Here is a 24,218-nt window from a genome sequence, read left to right on the forward strand (position 1 = left end):
TAAAAATAGCCTGGGCAGGCACGGCCTGGCTTCCCTGGCAGCCGGGCACCGTGGGCACACGGGGAACCGCACTGCGGGGAAGGCATGGGGGAGAAACACACAGACCCGCCTCGTGTGGGGAGAAGCCAGCCTGCAGCCTGGGGGAGCTGAGCAGGCCTGGGGGCCCGGCTGGGGATGAAACTCATCCCACTCCCAGCCAGGAACCAGCCCAGCAGCAGGGACAGGCTGGTCAGGGTCTCGCTGGGTCCTTTCCATGGGCAGTGGAGTGCCCGTGTAAGGAACGAACTTGTGGATGCCAGGGTGCCCAGGTCCACAGGGTGGACGTGGGGTTACCTGGTGGGGATCCTCTGCACACCACTGTATACTGGCCACTCGTCATGCGAAGACGGTGGCAGCAGAGAAATGCAAGCCAGCCAGGCTGTACCTATTCCTGTCTGCGGCTGCCAGCCCCTGCCCGGAAGCCCGGAAGCCAGACCATGCTCTGCAGGTGGGTGGGTGGTCCTCATCGGTGCCTGATAAGAGATCATGAGTCAGAGAAGGTTGCCCAGGTGCCAGGGAAGGGATGAGGGCGGGAATAGAGGGGCATTTAAGCATCCACACAGGCAGACTGGGCCCCGGGCGTGCGTTCTGAACAAAAGAAACCTTGGCTCAGATACAGGGGCCAGGGCGAACATGGGAGCGCCAGGTCCGCAACCCTGATCGCCCCTTGGGCCAGCCATGGGACTGATCTCACACCGAACGCCAAGCTCTGCAGCCCAAGCTTCCCGCTCTGCTGGGGGCTGAGGTCAGGAAGACAGGTTCCCACCCCAGGGCCAGATCAGAGTGGCCAGGAGCCAGCCCTCTAGCCAACCTCCTTTTTAGGGGGTGGCCACTTTCAGCTCTCTCCGCCAGCCAGGGGCCCCCAGATCCACCTCCCGAACCCTCACACTAGGGAGACCATCACCAGCGGCTCAAGACCACCCTGCCCTGGGCCCGCGCTCCTGCTCCGCAGCCTCAGGAGCGGCTCTCCCCATGGACGCCAGCTGCCGCTCTCCTTCCATCGCAAGGCGGACGGAGCTCCCAGGAGGGGACAGTGACGGCCGTGTTTCCTCGGAGCTCGCTCAGCTCCACGGGAAAGACTGAGAGGGCGATTCTCGCATCACCGTCTTCACAGGAGGGAGGCTGCACCTCTCGGGCTGACGGGGTTCGGGCTCCGTCCTGGATGTGGCCCCACCGGCAGGCAGCCTCAGGCCGGGACTGAGCAGAGGAGGAGGAGAAGCCTTGCGGCTGTTTCTCAAGAAGCCCCAGGCCCCTGGCGCAAAGGCAGGCGGAGATAACGTGCCCGCTGCCCCACACACCGCAGCGGAAGGATGTGGGGGCCACTCTGCCCTTTTCTCAGTGTCCTAATGGCGACTCCTGAGCCGTCTCTCTCCCGATCTCACATCCCCCCTCCCACACGCACGCTGCCGCTAAAGGGGTGTCACAGGAGTTCAGGGGTGGGGGGCACGATGCAGCTTTCAGAGACTCAGAAACGAGGGGTGTCAGATGCCGGGGCAGCAGAGGTGGGTGAGCTTCCTGAAGGGCGGCAGAGCAGAGGGACTGGAAGTATCCAGGGATCTAATATCCAAGGGGCTGGGAGGGAGGGTCCACAGCAGGCCCGGACCGCAGGGGCTCTGGCTGGCTGCCCCGAATGACCAGCTGCCCCCAAAGCTGTGAGGCTCAGCTCAGCTGACGCCTGAGCACGAGACCACTCCGTGTTCACCCAGCTCCCCTGTGTCCACCTTCACCCACCACCCTTCCAATCGGGCAAGCTTCCCAGGAGCCCACGACAACTGGGAGAGGGCTGCCCGCGCTGGCGCCAGAGCCCAGTTCTCACTGTAGGAAGCAGCTGGCATTCTGGCTCTGTGCTTCCATCCGAGGACAATCTGTGGGCATGAGCAGCATGAGTCCCAGGGGTGTGGGAAGAGCCAACAAGATCTAGTTTTTAAGCCCGTTAGGCTCAGGCCCAGATCCCGGATCCACTGGAAACGCCCCTCCCCTCACAGCAGGGACATCTGCCTTCTAGGAGACACTCTACCCCCCTCCCATGCCATTTCCATGCCAATCATGTTTGGGTACGTCAATAGTTGGCAGTTAAAAAATAAAAACGTCTTACTAAAAACCTAATGGAGAAAATAACGAAAATGGAATAAACCATCCTATTAAGACACATATTGTCAGATTAAATGATAAAAACAGCCGAAACCGGTTTGGCTCAGTGGATGGAGCGTCAGTCTGCGGACAAAGGGTCCCAGGTTCGATTCCGGTCAAGGGCCATGTACATTGGTTTCGGGCACATCCCCGGTAGGGGGTGTGCAGGAGGCAGCTGGTCGATGATTCTCTCTCATCGATGTTTCTGGCTATCTATCCCTCTCCCTTCCTCTCTGTGAAAAATCAATAAAATATATATTTTAAAAAAAGATAAAAACAACTACATACCATTTACAATAGATATCGTTTAAGCATAAGGTCACAGAGAGTTAGAAAGTAAAAAAAAAAATAAATAATAATACATGACATAAGCACCAACTTCTCAAAAGTTGGAGAGGCTATATTAATACCAGACAAAGTACACTTTAAGGTAAGAGACAGAGGAACATTAAGAAATGACAAAGATTAATTTGACAAGATGTAACACTTGTAAACATTCAGGCATCTAAAAGCATCATTTCAAAATATATAAAGCAAAATTAGAACCCAAAGCTGGAGGTTTCATTCACCTCCCTCAGAAATCGATAGAGCAAGCAAACAAGAGAAGTAGGAGGGAGACAGATTTAACAACACAAACTTGACCTGACACCAATAAAAAACTCTACATCCAACAAACGTAGATGAAAACCATCAGTCAGTGGCTGGTGTGGCGCTGGGTACTTACACAGAACCAAAGAATCGCCCCACAGATCCCTGCCAAGTACCAGCAACCGCCGCGCCCCACCCCTCTACCACGGAGAGAACAGGCTATTGTCAACGCGGGTGTGAAACCGTACACCACTCATCGGGAACAACCAGACATCAGCCCACTGACGTGATACAGTCTGAGGGACACAACAACACCTATCATGCAGTTTTAACAACACAACAGTTCTCCTCAAGCCTTCGGGTCCAACTTCCACTCAACGGAAAGACAGGAGACGGGAGAACGAATCGCACAACACAGGGAAAACAGCCAAAGTCTGTGTGACCCTCTGCAAGACCACAGGCCCGGTCTTTTCCAAAAGAGGATGTATAAAGAAGAGGGAGGGGTTTTTTCCAGACCGGTGGTTCTCAAACTTGGTATGCACATCCGAATCCCACGGGGGTGGGAGGAACTGTTAAAATTCAGGTTGAATCAGTTTCTGAATCGGTTTCTGGGGTGAGGTCTGAAAACGTGCACTTCTATAGATTGAAATACTTTTTTTTAAAAAAGAGCATTTCTAACAATTCTCAGGTGCCGCTGGTCCCAGGACCATGAACACCACTGGTCTAGATTCAAGAGACATAAAAACTGCCTGTCATCCTAGGTTAGATCCCAGGTCAAACAAACAAGCAAACAACCACCCAGCTGCAAAAGACCTTTAGGGGACCAGAGAGAAGCTAAAAGATGGATTAGGTGATATCAGGGGATTATGCTTGACTTTGTTATATGTGTCAATGGTATATAGTTACAAAAGAGAACTGTCCTTAGTTTTGATAAGGTCTTGCCTAACTTCCTTTCAAATGGCTCAGGAAGAACAGTTATACACAGATAAAGCGAACATGGTCACAGCACTAGCCAGACCCCGGACATGCGAATCCTTATTGAAGCTGCGGTTTCTTTCTCCGCCAGCTCCATGGTGGTCTGTGTTGGTGACAGGGGCTGGCCTGCATGGCTGATGAAGTCATGGCTATTGGAGGGGCTGTGCGGTGGGCTCTGGGCCCTCCGGTCTGGCGAGGGGTGCTGTGGGGTGCTGTGAGGTGCTTAGAGCACTGCTTTGGGAAAAACCTTGTGGGTTATATTATACAGTGGGTGGCTGGGCCTCACCCCCAATGGCTTTCCATAATCCATTCTTAAAGGCTCATCTTTTTCAGTATGTTAGATGTGAACCTTAGGTACATAAAACAGGAACAGCAGTTGTTCCAAACTCACTTAACTGGTTGGGGAAAAGTGTAAAATCCCTGACGAGTTGAAAAGGAACATGAAGAAGTGAAGCGTCCTTACCGCAGTAGGGAGGCTGGAGGACTGACCCAACCTCCGAGGGTAACCAAGCCGCAGGAAGAACTGAACGATGAGCGGTCTAGGCTCCAAAGAATCAGTTCAAGTTCATTAGGATGAGGGGGGCACGTGGCTCAAGCTGTAAGAAAGATAATCTTGCCGCCCGGCGTGGCTCAGTGGTTGAGTGTCAACCCATGAACCCGGAAGTCACGGTTTGATTCCCGGTCAGGGCACATGCCCCAGTTGCAGGCTTGATCCCCAGTGGGAGACGTGCAGGAGGCAGCCAATCAATGATTCTCATCATTGATGTTTCTATCTTTTTCTCCCTTTCTCTTCCTCTCTGGAAATCAATAAAAATATATTTAAAGAGAGAGAGAGAGAATGATCATCTCTGGAAAGTGAACCACAAGTTATAACATGATGAGAAACTTTTCTAAATACAGCAGTTAGCTGAGCGCCATCCCAAAGGCCCGCCACCCGGTGAGCCTCTGCCCATCGGCAGCGCTGCCTCCCCTCACAGGTTTCCTGCGAAGCCAGGCTCTGCTCCCCCTCCTCTCCCTCCTCTCCCTCCTCCCCCTGGAGGACCGTTCCAGAGAGGCTTCCTGCTGCTCCCCACAAATCCATATGGCTGTATTTGGAGATCGAATCTTTAAAGAAATAATTAAACTAAAATGAAGTTATTAGGGTGGGCCCTAATCCAATATGAGCAGCAAGATTAGGGCACGGACATTACACACACACACACACACACACACACACACACACACACAGACTCTCTCTCTCTCTCTCACACACACTCATACACACACACACACACACACACACACACACACACACACACGACCATGTGAAGACATAGGGAGAGGACCCTGGCCATTTGCAAGCTGAGGAGATGTAGGCCTCAGAAGAAATCCACCCTGCCAACACCTCGCTCTCAGATGGCAGGCTCCAATATTGTGGGGAAAGTTAATTTTAGTAGTTTGAGCCCCCCCGCCTATGGCACTGTGCTGTGTGCCCTGGACAACAAATACACGTCCCTTCCCTCCCAAGGAGCCTGCGTGAAACCCCTCGGCTTCCACCCCTTTCCCACCCTGACAGTAACCCAAACTCCTTCGGTCAGTTCAAGTTAACCTCAGGGAGGTCTACGGGGCCTCCAGGACCCCACCAAGAGGCGTGGGGTTTCTGTTTGTGTTGGTCTCGCCTCAAAAGAAACAGACTTCTCTTTCACGATCACTAGAGATGCTGCTGCTTCTACAGAGACTACCTTTCCTGAATCTGAAGCCTGCTGCATCTGTGGTTTGTAAACACTATTTATATATGAACCTCGGGAAATGATTCCCGCTTCTGTGTCCTCCCAGTAACACAGGTGGATTTACCCTTAAAGAAGTGCGCGGGCAGCTCAGTCAGAGACATTTAAAACTGCAAAGGTGGTTTCTGTTTGCCCAGAACTGTATTGAGTGTAGTTATAAAACAAATGCCAAAGCTATTTTACCTAAACAGGGATTGGTTTACAAGACAGGAGGCCAGCAGTCAGCCCTGGCACCACAGGCTGGCACCACAGAGCCTCTGGTCCTGGGTCGGGCCACCTCTGTGGCCAGCGGCGCTCAGCAATTGGGTAAGATATTACCAGTTTCTCCATGCCAGGCAGTATTTTTGGCTACTTGAAATCCAGAGCAGATGTCTTCCCTCTGTTGTGGTCACTCGGGGAAGGAGTGCCCTTGCCATCCCTGGGACATGTGGGCACCTTGCTGGGCTGTGACGCTAGCCTCCCTCTGACTGGCCAGAACCCAAGTCCCCTCTCTACGCCCCACCCCCAGGCTGTCCTTCCAGAGTCAGGGATGGTGAGTGAGGGGCCAGGCAGACACTGTAGCTAAGTGACTCATCTCCAAGGAAAACCCACAGGGGAGGTGGCCCCAGGGTCAACCTCTGCTCCCACAGAGACCAAGCCCTTGATGGGGGTGACTGTCCCAACAAAACCCTAGTCCCAAATCGGAGTGCCCAGCGGACCTACCTCCTGCACAGAAAGGACTCAGAGGCCTCCTGAAGCAGCCTCCTCCCTCCCTCCCCCCAAGCAGAGCCAACAGCCTTGATTTTCAAATGAGAATGTGGACTTTGGAGACCAACTGTTGGGGATTATGAAAACAGAACTTAAATTGCTTCCACATCTGGAAACCAAACCCAGCAGCCAGCCCCAAGAATTCCAGGCATGTCAGCGAGCAGGCGCTGCAGGTCAGGGAGGTGTTCTCTGCGAGCCCAGCTCCCTGTCCCCCGACCCAAACCCACACGCAGCCCTTCTGTCTCCAGCGGGGCCGGTGGAGCCACAGCTGAGAGAAAGGGAGGAAGGCAGCCTCCGAGCCCCGGCCACGTGGCCAGCATCTGCTCTGTGCTTTACAGGGAGGGGGGAGGGGACGGGCGTGTGGGGGGTTCTGGTTTTCTCCCCATAAGTCCCAGCAATAATACTGTCTCCTCCCGACAGGAGGGCACAGTGCACGATCCCCTGAAGCTAAGTGCTGGCTTTTCTCTCTACAAAAAGGTAGAGCCGTGTGACCCTGTGCCACGAACCCCTAAGTTCAATCACCCCATCTCAATTCTCCAGTTCCCACCCAGCCAGGTGTGGGGCCACTCCAGTGGAGAGCCCGGGAACAGGCTCAAGGGGCGCACATCAAGGGCTCCCCGGCTCTCTGAGCATCTCCTGGCAGCTCCTGCGGTTACAAATTACAGCTTTTACAGAGGTGGCTTTTGAAGTGAGGGCTTAATTACTCCCACAGTCAAGAGCCCGTGGGGCTTGTTTTGGGGGCCCCTTGGTTTTTCATCGCGATAAGAGGAGCTTCAAGTGGAGGCCTGGGCCGGGAGAGCAGGGCCAGCTCCCCTGCTCGCAGCCGTCCACAGGGACCAAGCGGCATTCCGTCAGCGGGCACCTCAAAGGAGGCGCCGGGGAGCACCGCTGAACAGAGCAGGCCCTGCCCAACAGCCCACAGCCAGGGCGGGCACCACCCACCCCTTCTCTGCCACAGACACCCTCAGGCCCTGGAAGACCAAGCAGAGTGCCCATGCTCACCTGCAGCTCGTGGCCAGGCTCCACAGGACCCACCTCCTGGAGCAGACAGATGGGCATCAGGAGGCCAATGACAGGGCAGGCCACCCCGTGTGGACCTGTCTATTATCTCCCAGCACCCCCACCCGCCCAGAGCCCCAGCAGTGCTCCCGCAGGCTCAGTGCAGGCGTCTCTTTGTGTCCTTCAGGCCTGGCAAGGTCCAGCCACCGGGCTGTGTGCTCCAGGGGCCGCTGGCCACAGGCCAGGACAGGCTGAACCAGGCTCTCCCAGTGGCGACAGGTGAGCGAGCACAGGTCTGACCACACGCCATAGATGGGGCTCAGAAGGTAGGAGGCCCCCTGGGGAGTCTGAGGCTCTAAAAACCCAGCCACGCCCTCAGAGAGCCACAGACCCAGGCCCTGCACACACTGCCCTGTCCAGTCAGTCCTGGCCTCAGGATATGACGCTGCCCCTTCCCCTCCCTCATGCACTAAGCTCCTGTCCGATCACCGCCACCCCCAGGCCTTGGCACAGGCTGTTCCATGTCTGAGACAATCCCTCCCTTTGCCACAAACACCTGACCCTAAACAAGCCCCAGATAAACACTCCGCACCCCCCACTCCCACCCCTGCAGCCCAGAACCCAGCTCCCTGAGCCCCACAGACGCCTCTGGGCACACTCTCCCCCGCAGGTCCTTTCTCTGCCCTGGGACTCTTCCCGGGACGGGGAGAGGTGGCACCCCCTCAGGCACCATTCGCGGGGAGAAGGATCACCTAAGGAGGGGACCCTCCCATCCAGCCCTGGCCAGCTGGCACGCGGTTCTCTGTCGCCAGCCTGGAGCGGCGCGGTGCCCTCGCCTCCGGGGGGCCCCGAGGAGCTACGGGACCAGCCTGTAGGGCTCTTTGTAAACAAAGCTGTTCCACTGTTTCACTCATTCTACACCTGGTACCCGGAACCACTGAGCTGCATCCTCAAGGAGGGGGCTGTGGGCCCCTGACACCGCGAACACACCACACCCGAGGAAGGTGGGCTACTGGCTGACACCAGGATCTCAAGAGGGACAGAGGAGACCTCTGACGAAAAGAAGGTTTAAGACCACAGCCTGCCCTGAAGGTCTCCCTTCAGCCAGCATCTTTCAGCTGGAGACCCCTATGTGGCCTCCCCCAGGACCTCAAATGCAGCCCACTGCTCCCCTAGTCCTGCTCCTCCCTTAGTGAGCAGCCACCTCATCAGTCTCACCCTCACGGGTCCCCAGGGAGGGACGGCTCACCCCAATCCTTCCCCCTGCAGCCCAGCCCTCCCGCCCCACACATGGTGCTCACACAGGCCTCTGTGCCTTCACCAAAGCTGTGCCCTGCTCAGAACTCCTCTATTTGGAGCCACACGGTCGGCTGGCACTCCCCATGCCCTTGGTGCCTAAAGAAACACAGGTGGTCTTAAACATTTGAGGAAGACCGAGTAAGCAGTTAGTTATCATGTGCCCAATGTTTTTGTGCATCAGTCACCATTCAGATGAAAAAAAACTGAGACTCAGAGAGGTTGAATAGCTTGCACCAAATCACAGAGCTAACGCAGGGCTGGGATCTGAACAAGGTCCGATTTTAACGCAGGGAGGACACAGGGGATACTAAACACTTGGCAATGGCAGTGCCCAGCCCTCGGCATGGAGCGCGCTCTCAGGCTGAGCCCCGCAGGCCCTGGGAACAGGAATGAGAGAGGCTGGTGGCGCCAGGACCTGAGCTGAAGGCTGCAGAGACCTCAGCACACTAGGTTACCGACTCCTGCCGGCTGAGGCTCCCGGGGCCTGTGCCACCCCGGCCAGGGGCATTGCCCCCTCCCCTTTCCCACCACAAGGAGCTTCAAAGAGGCCCCATGTGGGAAGATTTTACAGAAAAGAAGAGGAGAGAGATTTGAAAGAAAATTGCTAAAGGGAAACACATGTGAAAATGAAAACTGGGGCAGAAGGGGAAGATGGAAGGAAGGAAAAGACGATGTTGGAGGATTGTAAACTGAGTCAGAAAGCCCTGGTACATAACAACCACAGTTTCTCTCTGCTACGTGGGGAGGCCAGCAGCCCACTCCCTGCCTTCATTTTCCCTTTAACCTAGTAGGATGGAGCGACATGACCTTAGATGACACGCAGGAAGAGAGAAATAGGGAAAGGTGCCTTGTACATAATCACGATGACTATGGAGCCATGGCCCGTATTCAGTGCAAGAAGAAACCTGAGGCTCAGAGAGGTTGCTCTGCTTTCCCAAGGTCACACAGCTGATGAGCTGAATCTGAGCCCCGGTCTGCTCAGTGTTCAAGCTCATTTCCTTGAACCGCATTACAGCGTCCTTTCATAAATCCTACCACCATTACGAGGTGGTTCTGTGCCCTTCCTTGAAGAAACTGGGCAAATTATGTAAGTTCTTAGAGGTTACCTAGTTTTTGTGTTTCATTACATTCGAGATGCCTTTGATTTTAAGATGCACTGTTATTTCAAGTACCCCAAGAAAGTACAGGCATTGCCAATTACATTATAACCACCAGCAAATGCACAACACATTCCAATTTGAGATGTTGAAATGTGTGTGTGTGTGTGGGGGGGGGGAAGTGTCTTAGAATCTATAATATACAGTGTGAATGAGCAAAAGTGGGGGATAGGGATTCAGTCCCAGTTCCTTAGACGAGTGTGTGCACTGAAGAGTAGATGACAACTCCATGTATGCATGTGTGTGTACACACACACACACACCCATGCTGCGACAAGACCTTTCCTTGCTAATAACTGCTGCGATCTTGCAGGCAATCGCAGAACAAGCTGTTGTCAACAGGAGCCCTTTATTTTGCCAGGAGACCATCAAGTCAAGGAGGCAGCGCTGGCTGAGCTGCAGACTTTTGAGCAGCCAAGCTAGTTGAGCAGGTAGGTTTGCTCCCTGGAAAACTACCAGGGGCGCTGACCCAACGTGGGGGGTGGCTGCACAGCCCACGCCTCTCTGTCTGGCTCCCCTCCACGTCTCCTGGGCCTGCGGGCAGCCAGAGCCGCAGATGCTGTGGGCTGGCAGGCGGGCAGCACTGCTCCACGCCGGCTTTCCAACTGGGCATGGGTGGCTGGACGGGCAGGCCCCAGCTGGAGGTAAAGGACATCCTATTCTTAAGATTTTATATATATAGTGGTTTATTTATTTGCTATTCTGAGAAACAAATAAAATAAGTGGGGAATATTTAAGGTTAGCTCCATCACTGAGTGAGCATGGAAATGCTATCTTGTGAAACAACTTGATTGGGAATCAAACCTGCAACCTTTCCGTATAAGGGATGATGCTCCAACCAACTGAGTCCCCTGGCCAGGGCAGCAGGACCCTAACGAACAAGACAACAGGTCACAGATAACGCCTGAAATAGACTCTAAGCCTTAGAGTCAACAGAGTTGGAAAAACCACTCATCAGCCACCAACTGAGCAAGGTGCAGCCCCCCTCCCCTTCTCTTCCGTAGCCAGGCCTGCCTCTGGGAGGAAGGACCAGGTGCAGCCCACACCACGCCCCAGAGAGAGGGCTGTCACCTCGATGTGCTTTGCATCTCAGTCCCCGATTGCCACATGGGCACCGGTCACCACACCCCGGCCCCCGGTCTGCACCGGTGGAGGCTGAGTTGGTTTTCTTAAAAACACAGAAGCCAGGGAAGCGGAGCGTACTCCTCCCGGAGCGGCCCTCGGGTGATGGTGTTTTTGCCCTACCGCCTTCCTGTTTCGGTGTTGACATCTTCCCTGTAAGAATTCTGTCAGGTGCTAAGGTTATGAGTCACAAGGATCAGACCAGTAGGAGCTTGCAGGAACTAAAACGGGCAGCTCGCTCATATGCCAGGCACTGTCTTAAGTGCTTTTCATACATTTACACAATTGATCCACATAACAAACAACCTCATGAGGGAGGTACTAGCATCATCCTCATTTCACGGATGAGGAAATGGAGGCACGGAGAGGTTAAATACTTTGCCTGAGATTCCACAAACAGCTACTGGCTGAGCCGGGATTTGAACCCAGACATCTGACCAGGCCCTTGGGCACTATATTCTCCTGCTACCTAACCACCCATTAGCTACCATAGAGCAAGTGTCAAACATACGCTGGACAATTTAGGTCGCAGTGGCTCATTTTATAATTAAAAAAAAATCAATATATATTATTGATTTCAGAGAGGAAGGGGATCAAGCCTGCAACCCAGACATGTGCCCTTGACCAGAAGGGAACCAGGGACCCTTCCGTCATAGGCCGACGCTCTATTCACTGAACCAAACCAGCCAGGGGCTCATTTATCTTCACCATCACCCTAAGGTAAATACCATTATCAATCCCATTCTACAGATGGGAGAGGTAGCTTGTCCAAAGATCCACAACTAGCAAGCAGCAGAGCCAGAATCTAGATCCACGTATTTTCTGATCTGGTATTTTTTTCTACTTGACCAGGCACTGAGCATGAGGCGAAGGCGTGTGTTTTGAAGTGGGTCTTCCTCCCAGGAAAACCAGTGGCCGGGAAGGATAAACTCGCTCCTTCTCTCTCTCCATTCGAAGAGGGAGATGGAAGTCCGGTGAAGAGCAGACCTCACAGGCCACTTGAAATGCGGTGGCTTCCTTTTTATGGCAACGGGCTTGCGCAGTGCAGAGGACAGTGGGGTGACAAAATGACTCAAGAATAAGAGCGTTCCCACCCACTCTCCTACACTCGGGTTCTGTTTAGGTCTTCCTCTTTCTGATCCCTTAAAGGAGAAAGCGCCATGAGCAGAGCCACAGGTATTAGCTCCTGGCTTCTGCTTTCATTTGAATCATGTGCACACTACAGGGAAGATGAAGCAGGTTGAATCAATTGAAAATAGGCCCCACAGTCAGAAAACTTCCCATTTCTTGAAGGAAGTCAAGAAGTGGGGTTAGACACCCTGGTGTTACTAGTACCAGCCTGCTAGTGGGAGTTGGGGTCAGAGGTCACCTGGACCCCACAGCTCTGGACCACCACGTTGCCACTTCAGACCTCCATGTGACACTCCAAGTATGCACACAGTTCTGGTTGCCTACTTTCTCCTACACACCATACACACACACACATATACACACACCACACCGCACATACACACATCACACACACACACACCACACACACACACCACACACACACATCACACACACACACCACACCGCACATACACACATCACACACACACACACCACACACACACACACACACATCACACACACACACCCCACACCACACATACACACACCACACCACACACACTCACATATACACACACCACACACACTCACACACACACACCACACACACTCACACATACACACACCACACACCACACACACATACCATACACACCACACCACATACAACACACACCACACTGTACACACCACACCACACACAAACTCATACACGTACTATACCACACCACACCGCACACAACACACACACACACACTCACACATACACATACCACACACCACACACACACACCACACACCAAACATACATACACACCACACCACACTGTACACACCACACACACACACCACTCCACACACAAACTCATACACGTACCATACCACACCACACCGCACACAACACACACACCATACCACACACAGCACACCACATACACTCACTCACGCACAGGGCCTGGCTGGACAGAGACTCCTTAGGAGACCAGGGCACAAAACTGTGCCCACTGCCCATGGGTCCATGGAGTAAACAGAGGCCTAGGACCCCTGGGCTCAGGAAGGTCAGAAGCTCAAGAAGAGGAAACAGCCCGAGGGGAGGCCGGCCAGAACCGGACAAGCACAGCTGCCACCGCGCTGAGGTCTCAGAGGCTGAACTTGCCGCCCCCGGACAGCTCCGACGGGAGCACAGGGAGCTGGCCCCACAGCGCCCTGCGCTTAGTGCACGTCACCGGGTGGGCTCTGCTGGCCCCGTCTGTGTGTGGGAAGAACAGTCTGGCAGGAGCTGTTTCCGCCCTCCTGTGGACAGCTTCTCTGCACTGACAGGCAGAGGGCAGGAAAGCCCACGGCAGCCACAGCCACACAGACACCTCCCCCAGCAAAGGCCGAATGGCCAAGCCTCTCAACAGCCATGTCTGAGGTGGGCAGAGCCAGGAAATGCACTGTGGGCAGATGGATTGCTAGACTCAACTGTACTGCCCTCCTGCTCTCCCTCCCGGGATTCTGGGCGGTGGCTTGGCCACATCAGTCCCCTACCCCTGAATTCTGCGCTGCCCGCCTCACTCTGCCACACCGCAGCTCCCCTGCAGTTCCGCGGACACACCTCATCAGCCGCGGCCCCGCCTTCGGGCCTTCGCAGTTGCTGTTCCCTCGGCCTGCAGCTCTTTGGTCAAGATGCCACCTTCTGAGGGAGGCCTTCCCTGCCCACTCCAGTTAAAACACAATGCCTCGCTCAGCACTCCTTACTGCCCTGCTCTCTCCTGCCAGCCCACTCACTGCAGGTTTTACCTGCTTCCTGCCCCCTCTGCCACCATGTGAGCTCATGATGGCAGGGACTGTGGCCTATTGTTCACTGCAGAATCTCCAGTGCCCAGCACGAACCTAGCACCAATTAGATGCTCAAATGTTTCTTGAAATAAAAAATAAAAAAATTGCTGCCCTGGCCCATGTGGCTGAGCTGGTTGGCCGTTTTCCTGTGCACCAAAGAGTTACCGGTTTGATTCCTGGTCTGGGCACATGCCTGGGCTGAATCCCAGGTAGGGGTGAGCAGGAGGCAGCCAACTGATGTTTCACTCACATTGATGTTTCTCTCTCTCTCCCTCTCCCTTCTGCTCTCTCTAAGAAGCTTAAAGAACAAACAGAAACAAAAACAAAAAAACTGCCTGTGAGAGCATGTGGGCAGGGGCTGGGCAAACAGAAATGAGGAAGGGTCTGTGTCCTGGAATGCCACCTGATGCCACCCGACTGCCATCCCACAAGCAGGAGAGATGACCACACCACGTCCAGCAAGATCCAAGGTGGGCCTGCCAAACCAACAAGCCTGTCTCGGGGTGCCCAGCGGGTGGGCAGAGCCACGCTTTCACCCAGCCTGGAGACCGGGTGGTAGGTAGACCCGAGTGGTCCTCCTCATTGGAGAGGCCAGTGACTTAACGCCCAGTGACTGAGTCAGGAGCCAGCAGAGTGGACCTGGAGGAAAACAGAGCCCAGCCCCAGATTCCGCACACCTGGCCAGGCCAAGGCACGACGCCCCACGGTCAACACCAGGCAGCGGGCAGACGAGAGAGAAAGATGCTTCCTTTCCAAAGCCCAACGAGCACCCCCTGCCCGAGGGGACGGAGCACAGGGCCAGCGGGTGGGCACCCTCTGGCCAGGCTGTTCCTCCCCTGGCCACGGCCCTCAGTCCCTGAGGCGCGTGCCTTCCGGGAACTGTTCACCTGCTGCTTGACTGGGAGCCTCTCCCGCCCCCTCCACCTCCCGCCGTCCCCATGCCTAAAATATGTAACGTGGAGTAAAATGGTGAAGCCCCTCAAAGCAGGACCAATTGTGAAATAGCTCTTGGCATAACAGGCCACGTCAGAGGAGGAACTGCAGCCGTGGGAAGGAAGTTTCTAGCCACTTTGGGGGACGGGTGTGGGGGGGGAGGGGGGCGAGGCGGGGGGAGTTACAGGAAGAGCTGTGAGGGTCCTGGGTGAGCCCTCAGAGAGAAAGCCCTCTGTGTGGGCAGCTGGTTTTGGCAGGAGGGGCGGGAACGAGGAGGCTCCGGAGGGGCCCGTGTGCTTTAGGGGAGGGCCCCAATGCTCTGGAGAGAGGGAAGGGGGTGGGGGTGGGGGAAACACGGCCTGCGGGGTATCCACCAGGAAGTGCTCACGCTGTAGCCCAGAGCCTCCCCGGGGCAGGCCGCCCCAGGTGCCCTAGTTTCTTCTCCCTTTTCTCCCCTCCCTGGACGGAAAGCCCTCTCCATGAGCTGACGCCAGGCAGTCTCCACTCCTGATCTTCCTCGGGACAAAGGTCATACCTCGCTAATTTAGCTCCTCCCCTAGGCACAACCTTATCTCCACAGGGCCTTAGTCATCCACCCCACCCCCTCCACCAAAGCCCAGGGTCCCCAAAATTACAAAGCTGTCCCCCCCAGTAGGTGGTTTACACAAGCTGCTCAAGGTCCATGGTCTTCACTGGCTTCCCTCATTTCTCCAGGCCACACGTTGGGGGGTGATGGGGGGGGGGGGGCAGGACGACAATACACACCTCACAGACACCTCACACACACACACACACACACCTCACAGACACCTTAGAAGACAAGCCAGATCAACTAGCCCAACAGCTCAGAGGAGTCATCAGTCTCCCAACTGACTACAAACATCTTCCGGGCAGTGTTTACAGTAGCCCCTGGGCTTGTAATTAGCAGTTGAAGGCCCAAGTCTATCTGGGTAAGCTGGTGCTGGGGAGGTAGCAAGACACCAGTCGCTGGCAGGGACTCCCAGGGACTCCACAAAGGCCGAGTTCAATGGTTACCAGAGACAGAGGTCCCCACTGCCGAGGTCTGGGAGGCACACAACTGGTGCCCTCCCCTCTGAGATTCCTTTTCCATAACCTGACATCAGGGCAGCCACACCTCTCCAGGGGAAGGGCCTGGGGATGCCCCACTCCCTTCCCAGGAGCCCAAGCCGGGGCGCTGCCTCCAGGGAGGGGGGCCAGGGGAGTGATCACCAGAAACCAGCCCAGGGGGTGCTGGCCGGGCTGCGTGCGTGCAGGAAGGCGACCTAGAAATAAGTTAGTCAAGGAACATGGCATGTCCCCCAGGGCCGAGTGGTGTGTGTGTGTGTGTCCGTCACCTCCAGCCACCTCCGGGAGAGCGGGGCTGGGGAGACGGGGACATGGGAAAAGGGGGCACTGGTGGGTATGCAGGGATGAGCAGGGGAAAGTCCCGGGCTGAAGAGGGACCAAGGTCCTCACGGAATAGAGGGAAAGTGGGAGGGAGAGTGGGAAAGGGCTGTGACAATAGCAACTACTGCCAGGACCCACCCGCGCTGACTCCGGGGGCGCGAAGGGGTGGGAGTCCCGCACAGCTCCGGCCTCTGCAGCATCCTGGCTGGGAAGGGACAGGGCCCTGTCCCCAAACCCCCAACTAGGCTGGCCGTCCCTCGGGCCCCGCAGAGTCCCCCGGAGGGAAGAGGGGAGCCGGGGAACAGGCTCGGTGCCGCCGCCAAGAGCTGCGGGGAAGCTCCCCCGCGCACAGCCCGCTTCGGGGCTCGGCGGCGGGGGCAGGAGCAGCGCTGCGTCAACACCCGTGGGCAGGGGGTGGCGTGGGGTGGGAGGATGATGGGGTGATGGTGGGACGTGAGGGTCCCAAAGGAGACGTCCAGACCAACGACCTCTTTTCCTGGCAACTATCCCCCCCCCCTAAAACAACTTTCTGAAGCTGCACCTGAGACAGAAGCGGCCACCTTCCTCCGCGCCCCAGCGCCAGTCGTGCCCACCCTCATACCCCTGGGTGCAGGCAGCGGCTTCTCCCCTCGGCCCAGCGAGCCGCGGGCTGCAGGTAACCTGACCTCCCTCCGGGCCAAGGCCGAGAGGGCGGCCCCTCCCGGGGCGGGAGCTGGCGCCGGGCTGCGGGCGGGCGAAGTTCCACGCTCGCTCCGGCCACTTCCCTGGTCCAGGGACCGGGCCGGCCAGGTGCCCCTCCAGCCCGAGCCCTGCGGCCGCGGCTTACCTGGCCCCCGGGGGCCGGCGGGGTGCGCATTCCAGGTCCGATCGCAGGTCGGGGCGCCGCGGAGGAGCGGGCGGACGCGGGTGGCGCGCGGCGGGGAGGGACGTGGCGGGCGGCGCGGAGAGAGCGGCACAGCCCCGCGGCCGGCGGATCGCACGCCGCGGCCCCCGCGGGAGATGCCGGCCCCGCCCCCGCCCGCGCGCCGGTTGCCGGGAGACCCGCGTGGGCCGAAGGGTTCTTTGTATCAAAGCGGCCGTGACATCACGAGGCGCCCGGGATCGGAGATCGAAGGGGCGGGGTCTGGGGCGGGGGCGGGGCCCGAGGAGGCGCCGCCTGGGAACCCGAGCCACGTGGGGCGGGCCCAGGTAGCCACGCCCCCTAAGGTAAGGGGCAGGTGTCTGGGCCGGTGTCGACCAATCGCCGCGCGGCCAGGGGGCGGGCCCAGGCGACGCCCGTCCCAGGGGGCGCTGCGGTGAGCGGAGCTGGTCGGGGCCCTCCGGAACCTGCACCGCCAGGTCACCATCGCCCGTTTGCGGAAGACCGGAGGCAGTTCCTCCACCCGCGCCTGCCTGGCGGGCTCTGCGGCTGCCGCTGTCCATTCAGTGCACTCTGCTTGTGGTCACCGCGCTGCGAGACTCTGGCCAGAGCTCCCGGGCTCACGTCTGCGAACCCCAACGAAGACCTGCCAACACCTACCCCCAACTTCTCCCCGCCGCCAGAGTCTCGTGGTGGCTCCTACTTTGACTCTCATCCTGCATCCCACCGATAACCTTCCCATTTTTTCGTGTGAAGTCCAAGTTGTCTTCATAGCCAGCCCGGTAATCCAAAGAGGCAGCAGGAGCTGAAGCCGTGGCCAGCAGTTCCGTGGGTTAGAGCCTCCTCCTGATGTACCGAGGTTTCGGGTTCCTCCGGGTCAGGGCACATACCAATCAGCAACCAATGAATACATGGATAAGTGGAACAGCAATCGATGGTTCTCCCCCTCTTTAAAAATCAATCAATGACAATACAAAAAGACAACAGGAACTAAAACACAAAAAGGAAAGGACCCTTTCTGTTGAATCCTGGTAAATAAAATTCAAGACGAAATGTCACTATGCTCTGGATTAAAAGGAGGTGAACACGCAAAGCAGCAACTATTGCAAATGTGGTTTCCCTTTCCCTGGATGTTGCGTTGTGTAACTGGGCCGAGGGAAACATTTATCTTCCTGATTATCTGGCCCAGGTCAGACGGAAGCCACCTTTGCTTTTCCTGAGCTTTCATTGACCAACAAGGTGGCACTTTGGTATGGTCCAGGCCTGTCACCCAGCCAGCTGTCCCCGTGCACATGCCCATACACACACACACACACACACACACACACACACACAGAGCTTTCCAGCTTTCTGTCCTCTTCTCTCTGGCTTCTTGCTCTCAACTCCCTTCTCCCCAATCTCTCTCCTGCAAATGAATTCACGGTTGCCCCTTCGTTTACCAGAATCTGTCTCTGAGATAAAGCATCCCACTGGGGCTCCCAGACTTGCTGGGGGCTCCCCAAAAAAAAGAACAGCATTTGCCAGAGGCAGACCTGGCAAGGGCAGTGTGTGAGGGGAGGAGTGTGCAGTAGGGATGAGGAGGAAACGCCATGGCTGCTGCTTACACCTCACAGTTCAGAGATCTCTGTATGGAGGCCGCAGACTGTGTGTGTCTGCTCTCGATGTCCCTGACACACAGGAGCCCTGTGGTGGGTCATCAAGAACCCTGGCTTTGGCCTCAGACACACCTGAATGTGATTCCTACGTGCCAGCTGTGACTCTGGGAGGAGTTCTGTAACCTCTCAGTGTCTGCATCTGCGGAATGGGAATGGCACAGTCTGCCTCATGGGTTGTGCAGCCTGGCACAGAGGGTACACTTTATTGTAGGCACTCCTCAAAGGTGTGGGACAGGCCTCTGCACCCTGGGCCTGCTCTCTGCCTTCCCAGCTTCACCCCGAGACCTTGGCGGCTCTGTGAAGTTTAAGGGTGTGGCTAAATCCAGGGGTTCTATCTCAGTTTCCCCTCTTCCTTTTGGAGTCTCATATGCCCCTAGGACTTCAGGGCCCCAGAGAGCGGCCCCGTGACAGAATCACCCAGAACGGGAGAACAGTACCCAAGGTGCTCATTCCTTCTCTGGTCCCGGCACTGTCCCAGGGAAGGTCAATGAGAAAGTCAGGTTTGTCAGTCCCCTCCCTGCCCCCACCAGGGACAGCCCGATGGACTCTTTCGAGCGCTCACTGGAGCGGGCGGGGTTACTGGTCCCTCTTTATTTTCCCAAAAGCAGTGGGGTGGGGAGCATCTCGGGTATTTGCTGTGAAAGGCTGCAGGACGAAGAAGAAGGTCACAAGACGCCAGCACCGAACCCTTCTGAGCCTGAAGCCCGCCCAGCCCTGCAGTTTCCCGTGGGGACGTCCTTCAGTGTTCCAGAGCCTCGGCTCCCACCCCTACGAACTGGGAACAAGACTGTCCTCTGCCAGGGGTGAGGTTTAGTGGAATGATGAAATAAGTGTCCGGAACGATGCCACCTCCGGTGCTGCGGGCACTCACTAGCCAGCAGCTCCAGCTCCTGGTTATGGCCAGCACATGAATGAGCCCCAGCCTGGCTCCGTGATGAGGCATGTGAGCTCCGGAGCCAGAGCCAAAGGTAAGGTGACCAGACGTCCCGCTTTTAACAATTTGTCCCGCGTCCTGTGGTGTTTTAAAAAAGTTCCAATTCTTGGAAAGAAATTGGGACTTCTTTTTTTAAAATATATTTTATTGATTTTTTTACAGAGAGGAAAGGAGAGAGATAGAGAGAAACATCGATGAGAGAGAAACATCCATCAGCTGCCTCTTGCACACCCCCTACTGGGGATGTGCCCGCAACCAAGGTACATGCCCTTGACCGGAATCGAACCTGGGACCTTTGAGTCCACAGGCCAATGCTCTATCCACTGAGCCAAAAACAGTTTTGGCAGAAATCTGAACTTATTTAAAACGCCGTGGGACGCGGGACAAATTGTTAAAAATCAGGACTGTCCCGCCAAAAGCGGGACGTCTGGTCACCTTAACCAAAGGTCATATTTTGACTCCACCCCCTTGTAGCTGGATGTCATCTGTAAACTGGAGAGAGTAGTAGTATGTATGTATTTTAGGATTGTTGTGAGGATCAAAATCATCAAAACCCATAAAATACTTAGAAGAGGACCTGGCATAAAGCAGGTGCTGAGTAAACAGTAGTCACTGTCCATGAGCCTATGGCAAGAGGCTGGGAAGAGCTGAGGTGAGGATCAGCACCCGAGCAGCTTGTGGGAGCATTCAGGACACTGGCTTTCGAGGGGAGCTCTGACATCTTCCATAGGATTCAAGGAAACAGTGATTATTTTTATTTATTTTTTTTTTGGGGGGGGGGGGGGATGACTGTGTCTGAAATAAGATGTGGGAACTGAGGGCTCCAGCTCAGACCAGGGCTCCTAAAGGACTCCGTGTCCTGTGTTCAAACAGGGGCTAGGAGAGAATTACTAGGAAATATAGTCCTGCCTCCTGAGCACCCCCTCCCTCAGAAGGCCAGGGGTAAGCTACCCCATCGCTTAGCATGGTTGGGTCCTGGATGTTATAGAATCAAACCATTTACACCGGGAAGACTCTCTGGATACATACCTAATGAACTCTTCCCCAGCTATGGATGGAAAGACAGACGCTCAGAGAGGGCTGGGGATTTGTGCAAAGTCACACAGTGAGATCAGATAATCAGGGCCTGACATCAGGCTCCTGGCTGCCGGTGCGGGTTCCTCTCCTTTCCACTCTGACGGGGATGCTTTCCTGATGGAGGGAGACAGGCAGGCTGGGGAGTGGCGGGGCGTGGACTCCCTCACAGGCTCACCCAGAGCTGTGAGAGCCCTAAGGGTATGTCTGCCTTGACTCTTCAGGAGGAAGAACCGGCTCATCCAAAACAGAAACCACCTCCCAGGGACTGTAACCAGGAATAATTTTCAGAGGACAAAGCCACTGTGATTCATTCTTTTTATGACATGAAAGGGACTACTCCCATGGTGTTGAAGGCCAGAGCCAGAGAGAGGCGGGCAGAGTGTTGACAAGCCGAAGTTACCATCCTCCAGAAACTGATGGGGGTGGAAAACACGTGGCCGCTTGGGTGATCCAGGTGAAGGGAGAGAACAGTTAAGTTCTCCCTGTACCACAGCTTCCTGCCTGTGTCTATTTTCCTCCTGCTGTCACCATGCAGGAGGTAGCTCAGTATCAGATGGTGTAAAGAGGCAGCGTTTGGTGAAAAGAGACATGTTTGGGGCCATATGGAAAGATGGGCTAAGCATGTATGGCATCGTTGTAACAGGAAAAGAGCTTTCTGAGAATTACCAAAGTATTAATATTAGTCAAGCAACTGATGCCAACCAACTTAAAAAAAAAAAGCATTAGGTCCAATGGTTCTCAAACTGGGTTCCTTGGGGTTCTGTGGGGACCCTGCCAAAGGGAGGAGATGCCCCAGGTGAGGGATAGCTCCACTTCTGTCTGCTGTACATGTGGACTGTGTGTGAACAAAGTACTTGCATAAGATGTCATGTGAACAAAGGGTCCTGTGACTTTAAGGGTGTTTCAAATCACTGGTCTGGCCCAGCAGGCCTATGAACCAGGAGGTCACGGTTTGATTCCCGGTCAAGGAAGGGCACATGCTCGGGTTGAGGGTGTGCAGGAGGCAGCCGATCAATGATTCTCTCTCATCATTGTTGTTTCTCTCTCTCTTCCTCTACCTTCCTCTCTGAAATCAATAACATACATTTAAAAAAAAAAAAATCACTGGTCTGGTATAGCCATTCCTTTCCCAAACAGGGGAAGGAGCCTCAGAGGTGGGAAAGAGCTTCTCTTCGCACAGGTGCCCTCAGTGGTGGGTCCAGGATTAGGGCTGAGCCTCATGACTCTCTGTCTAGTGCTCTCCCAGACAGACATCATCATCAACCAGGTCTGTCAACATCAGCCCAACCCTGTCGCACACTGGACATCCCTGTGCCCAGCCACAGTATAGCCGGCTGCCGCTCTCTGTGCGGGAAAGCCCTCCCGGCAGCTGGCGCAGGCCTGCCCACAGACGCTGTCCTCGCACAGTCAGAAAGTATAATAGCAGCCCTGAGCGTGAAGCCTCAGCTCTCCAGCCCAGAGGACAATTTCAGCCTGTGATGTTGTAAGCCCAGGCTCCAAAAAGGAAAAACAGGCACTAAGGAGATAGGCAGGACCTGGGGTTCTGTGGCTTTGAAGGTGACAATTGACAAATGGGGGAACGTTGTTCCCAGTCTCCCACTTAGAAACAGTGGGAGGACATGTCTGTCCCGGAACCTTCCACTCCACAGGGCCTTGGCCTTGGCCTTGGCCCGGGGGCTGTACTGGGCCTGGAAGAGGAGGGCACCTGGGACCATTCCTTCTGGAAAGGTGTGGGATGGACATTGCTAAGATCCCTTCCCGTCCTACAACCCCCGCTAGCCCAGGAACAGATGTGGGACCAGGTACGCACCCTGAAAATGGGAGCCCCTTTCCACTGGCAGTCACCTCCGTGCCGGTGACTGTCCTGTGGCCAGGATGCCTTCCCCCGGGGCTGGCTTCCCTCGCCGTGTCTGGCTGGACGCTGGGCAGCCGGGGAGGGACAAGGTCTGACTGACTCTGGCTGAGTGTCCACAGAGACCACGCTCTATTTCTGTCAACCTGTGCACACATGAGCAACGGGTTTTCTTACTCACGCAAACCCAGCGAGAGGGAAAATGGTGAGAAGACCTGCGTTTCCTCTGACTCATTCAATCAGCTAAGAGGAGGGGGTGGCAGAGGAGGAGGAAGTCAGACCAATCTTTTAACTTGAACTGGGTGAGGCCAACGAGGAAAAACTCCTCTTTTCTTGACTCTCCCTAAAGGCAGGTGACTGAAAAAACCAAGAGAGCATAAACAGCTCTCCTCCCCACCCTCCTCCTCTCCCCTCCTCCTCCCAGGCCAGGCAGCCTGTGTCTCAGACTTTTAGTTCCCAAACTGCACCACTCGACTCACTGGGGGAACTAAAAAGTGTCAGTGTGTCTGGGTCATATCCCATAGCAACTGAATCCAAACCTCTAGGGTGGGAGTCACGTGGGAGCTGTTTTAAAGATTCCCAGGTGATTCCAGTGCAACCGAGTTTAGGAACTACTTTGCTAGAGGCTTGCTGGCTACAGTGGGAGTTGGAGCAATGACAGGGTGAAGGCATCATTTGCTCGTTCGTTCGTTCATTCATTCATTCATTCATTCACAAACAGGTAATGAAGAGCTTTTTTGGGCCAGACCCTGTTCAAGGTGCTGGAGACACAGCTGTGATCCATACAGTCTTGGTTCTCCTGGTGCAGTGGTCGGCAAACTCATTTGTCAAATATCAACAGCACAACAATGGAAATTCCTTTTGAGAACCAAATTTTTTAAACTTAAATTTGTTCTAATGCCACTTCTTCGAAATAGACTCTCCCAGGCTGTGGTATTTTGTGGAAGAGCCACACTCAAGGGGCCAAAGCCACAGTTTGCCGACCACTGCCCTGGAGGAACATTCTGGTGGGGGAAATCAGACAGCGAAGAAATAAATGGAGAAATGGTATACATGGCTCCTGCAATGAAGGAAACCAGCCCAGGGCAGAGGGTAGAGAAACATTGGGGGCAGAGGTCTATTTTCACCCTGGACGTAGGCTAAGGTGACCAGATCAGCGTTTTAAAAAAGTCCTGGTTTTTGGAAAGAATCTTTCCAATCTTTCAAAAAAATCGGGACTTCTTTAAAACGCGCCGGGATGCGGGAAAAATTGTTAGAAATCGGGACTGTCCCGCCAAAAGCGGTCGTAGGCACTGATTTTTGCTCCATGAGAGGGTAGCTGTGCCCCTCCTTGTTATCTCGGATTTTATCCTGCTCTCTGGCTAAAACAGCTTCCTCCTGACAATCAAGGTCCTGCCTCCTGCCCGTCACAGGGCCCGGCCTTCCTGCTCACCTCTTTCCCTCCTCTCTCTCAGCAATAACATGTGATCAAGGATCATGTATGTGTAGCCCACAGAGGATTTTAGGCTTGTGGGGTAGGAGAGGTCAGTGGGACAGTGGAGAGAACCCCAAACTCAGGGTCAGAAGACCTAGACTTGAGGACTGACTCTGCCACTTACTGGCAAAGGGTCAGTCACTTCACCTCGCCAAGCCTCCGTTTCCTCACCACTCAAATGGAAAGACTGACCAATTCCGTAAGAGCATTAAAAGGAAAATGTCAGCCCGGACTGGGCGGTTCAGTAGATGGGAGTGTCATCCGTACACCA

General features: G+C 55.3%; 1 protein-coding gene across 2 annotated transcripts in view; it reads right to left on the reverse strand.

Annotated features, from left to right (window-relative positions):
- Positions 1-24,218, reverse strand: part of RAB11FIP4 (RAB11 family interacting protein 4) — a 93,382-nt gene that overhangs the window by 22,106 nt on the left and 47,058 nt on the right. The window contains exon 1 of one of the 2 annotated variants that reach the window (XM_084862749.1): positions 16,923-17,199. The exons of the other annotated variant lie outside the window; for it this stretch is intronic. Coding sequence (XP_084718875.1) covers positions 16,923-16,952 — 30 coding nt within the window. The 5' untranslated portion in view covers positions 16,953-17,199. Of the gene's footprint in view, positions 1-16,922; positions 17,200-24,218 lie in introns of those variants that run through there. 2 annotated transcript variants of the gene reach the window in all.

This window comes from Pipistrellus hanaki, assembly GCF_964339955.1.
Source record: "Pipistrellus hanaki genome assembly, chromosome: 16".
NCBI classification, from domain to species: Eukaryota; Metazoa; Chordata; class Mammalia; order Chiroptera; family Vespertilionidae; genus Pipistrellus; species Pipistrellus hanaki.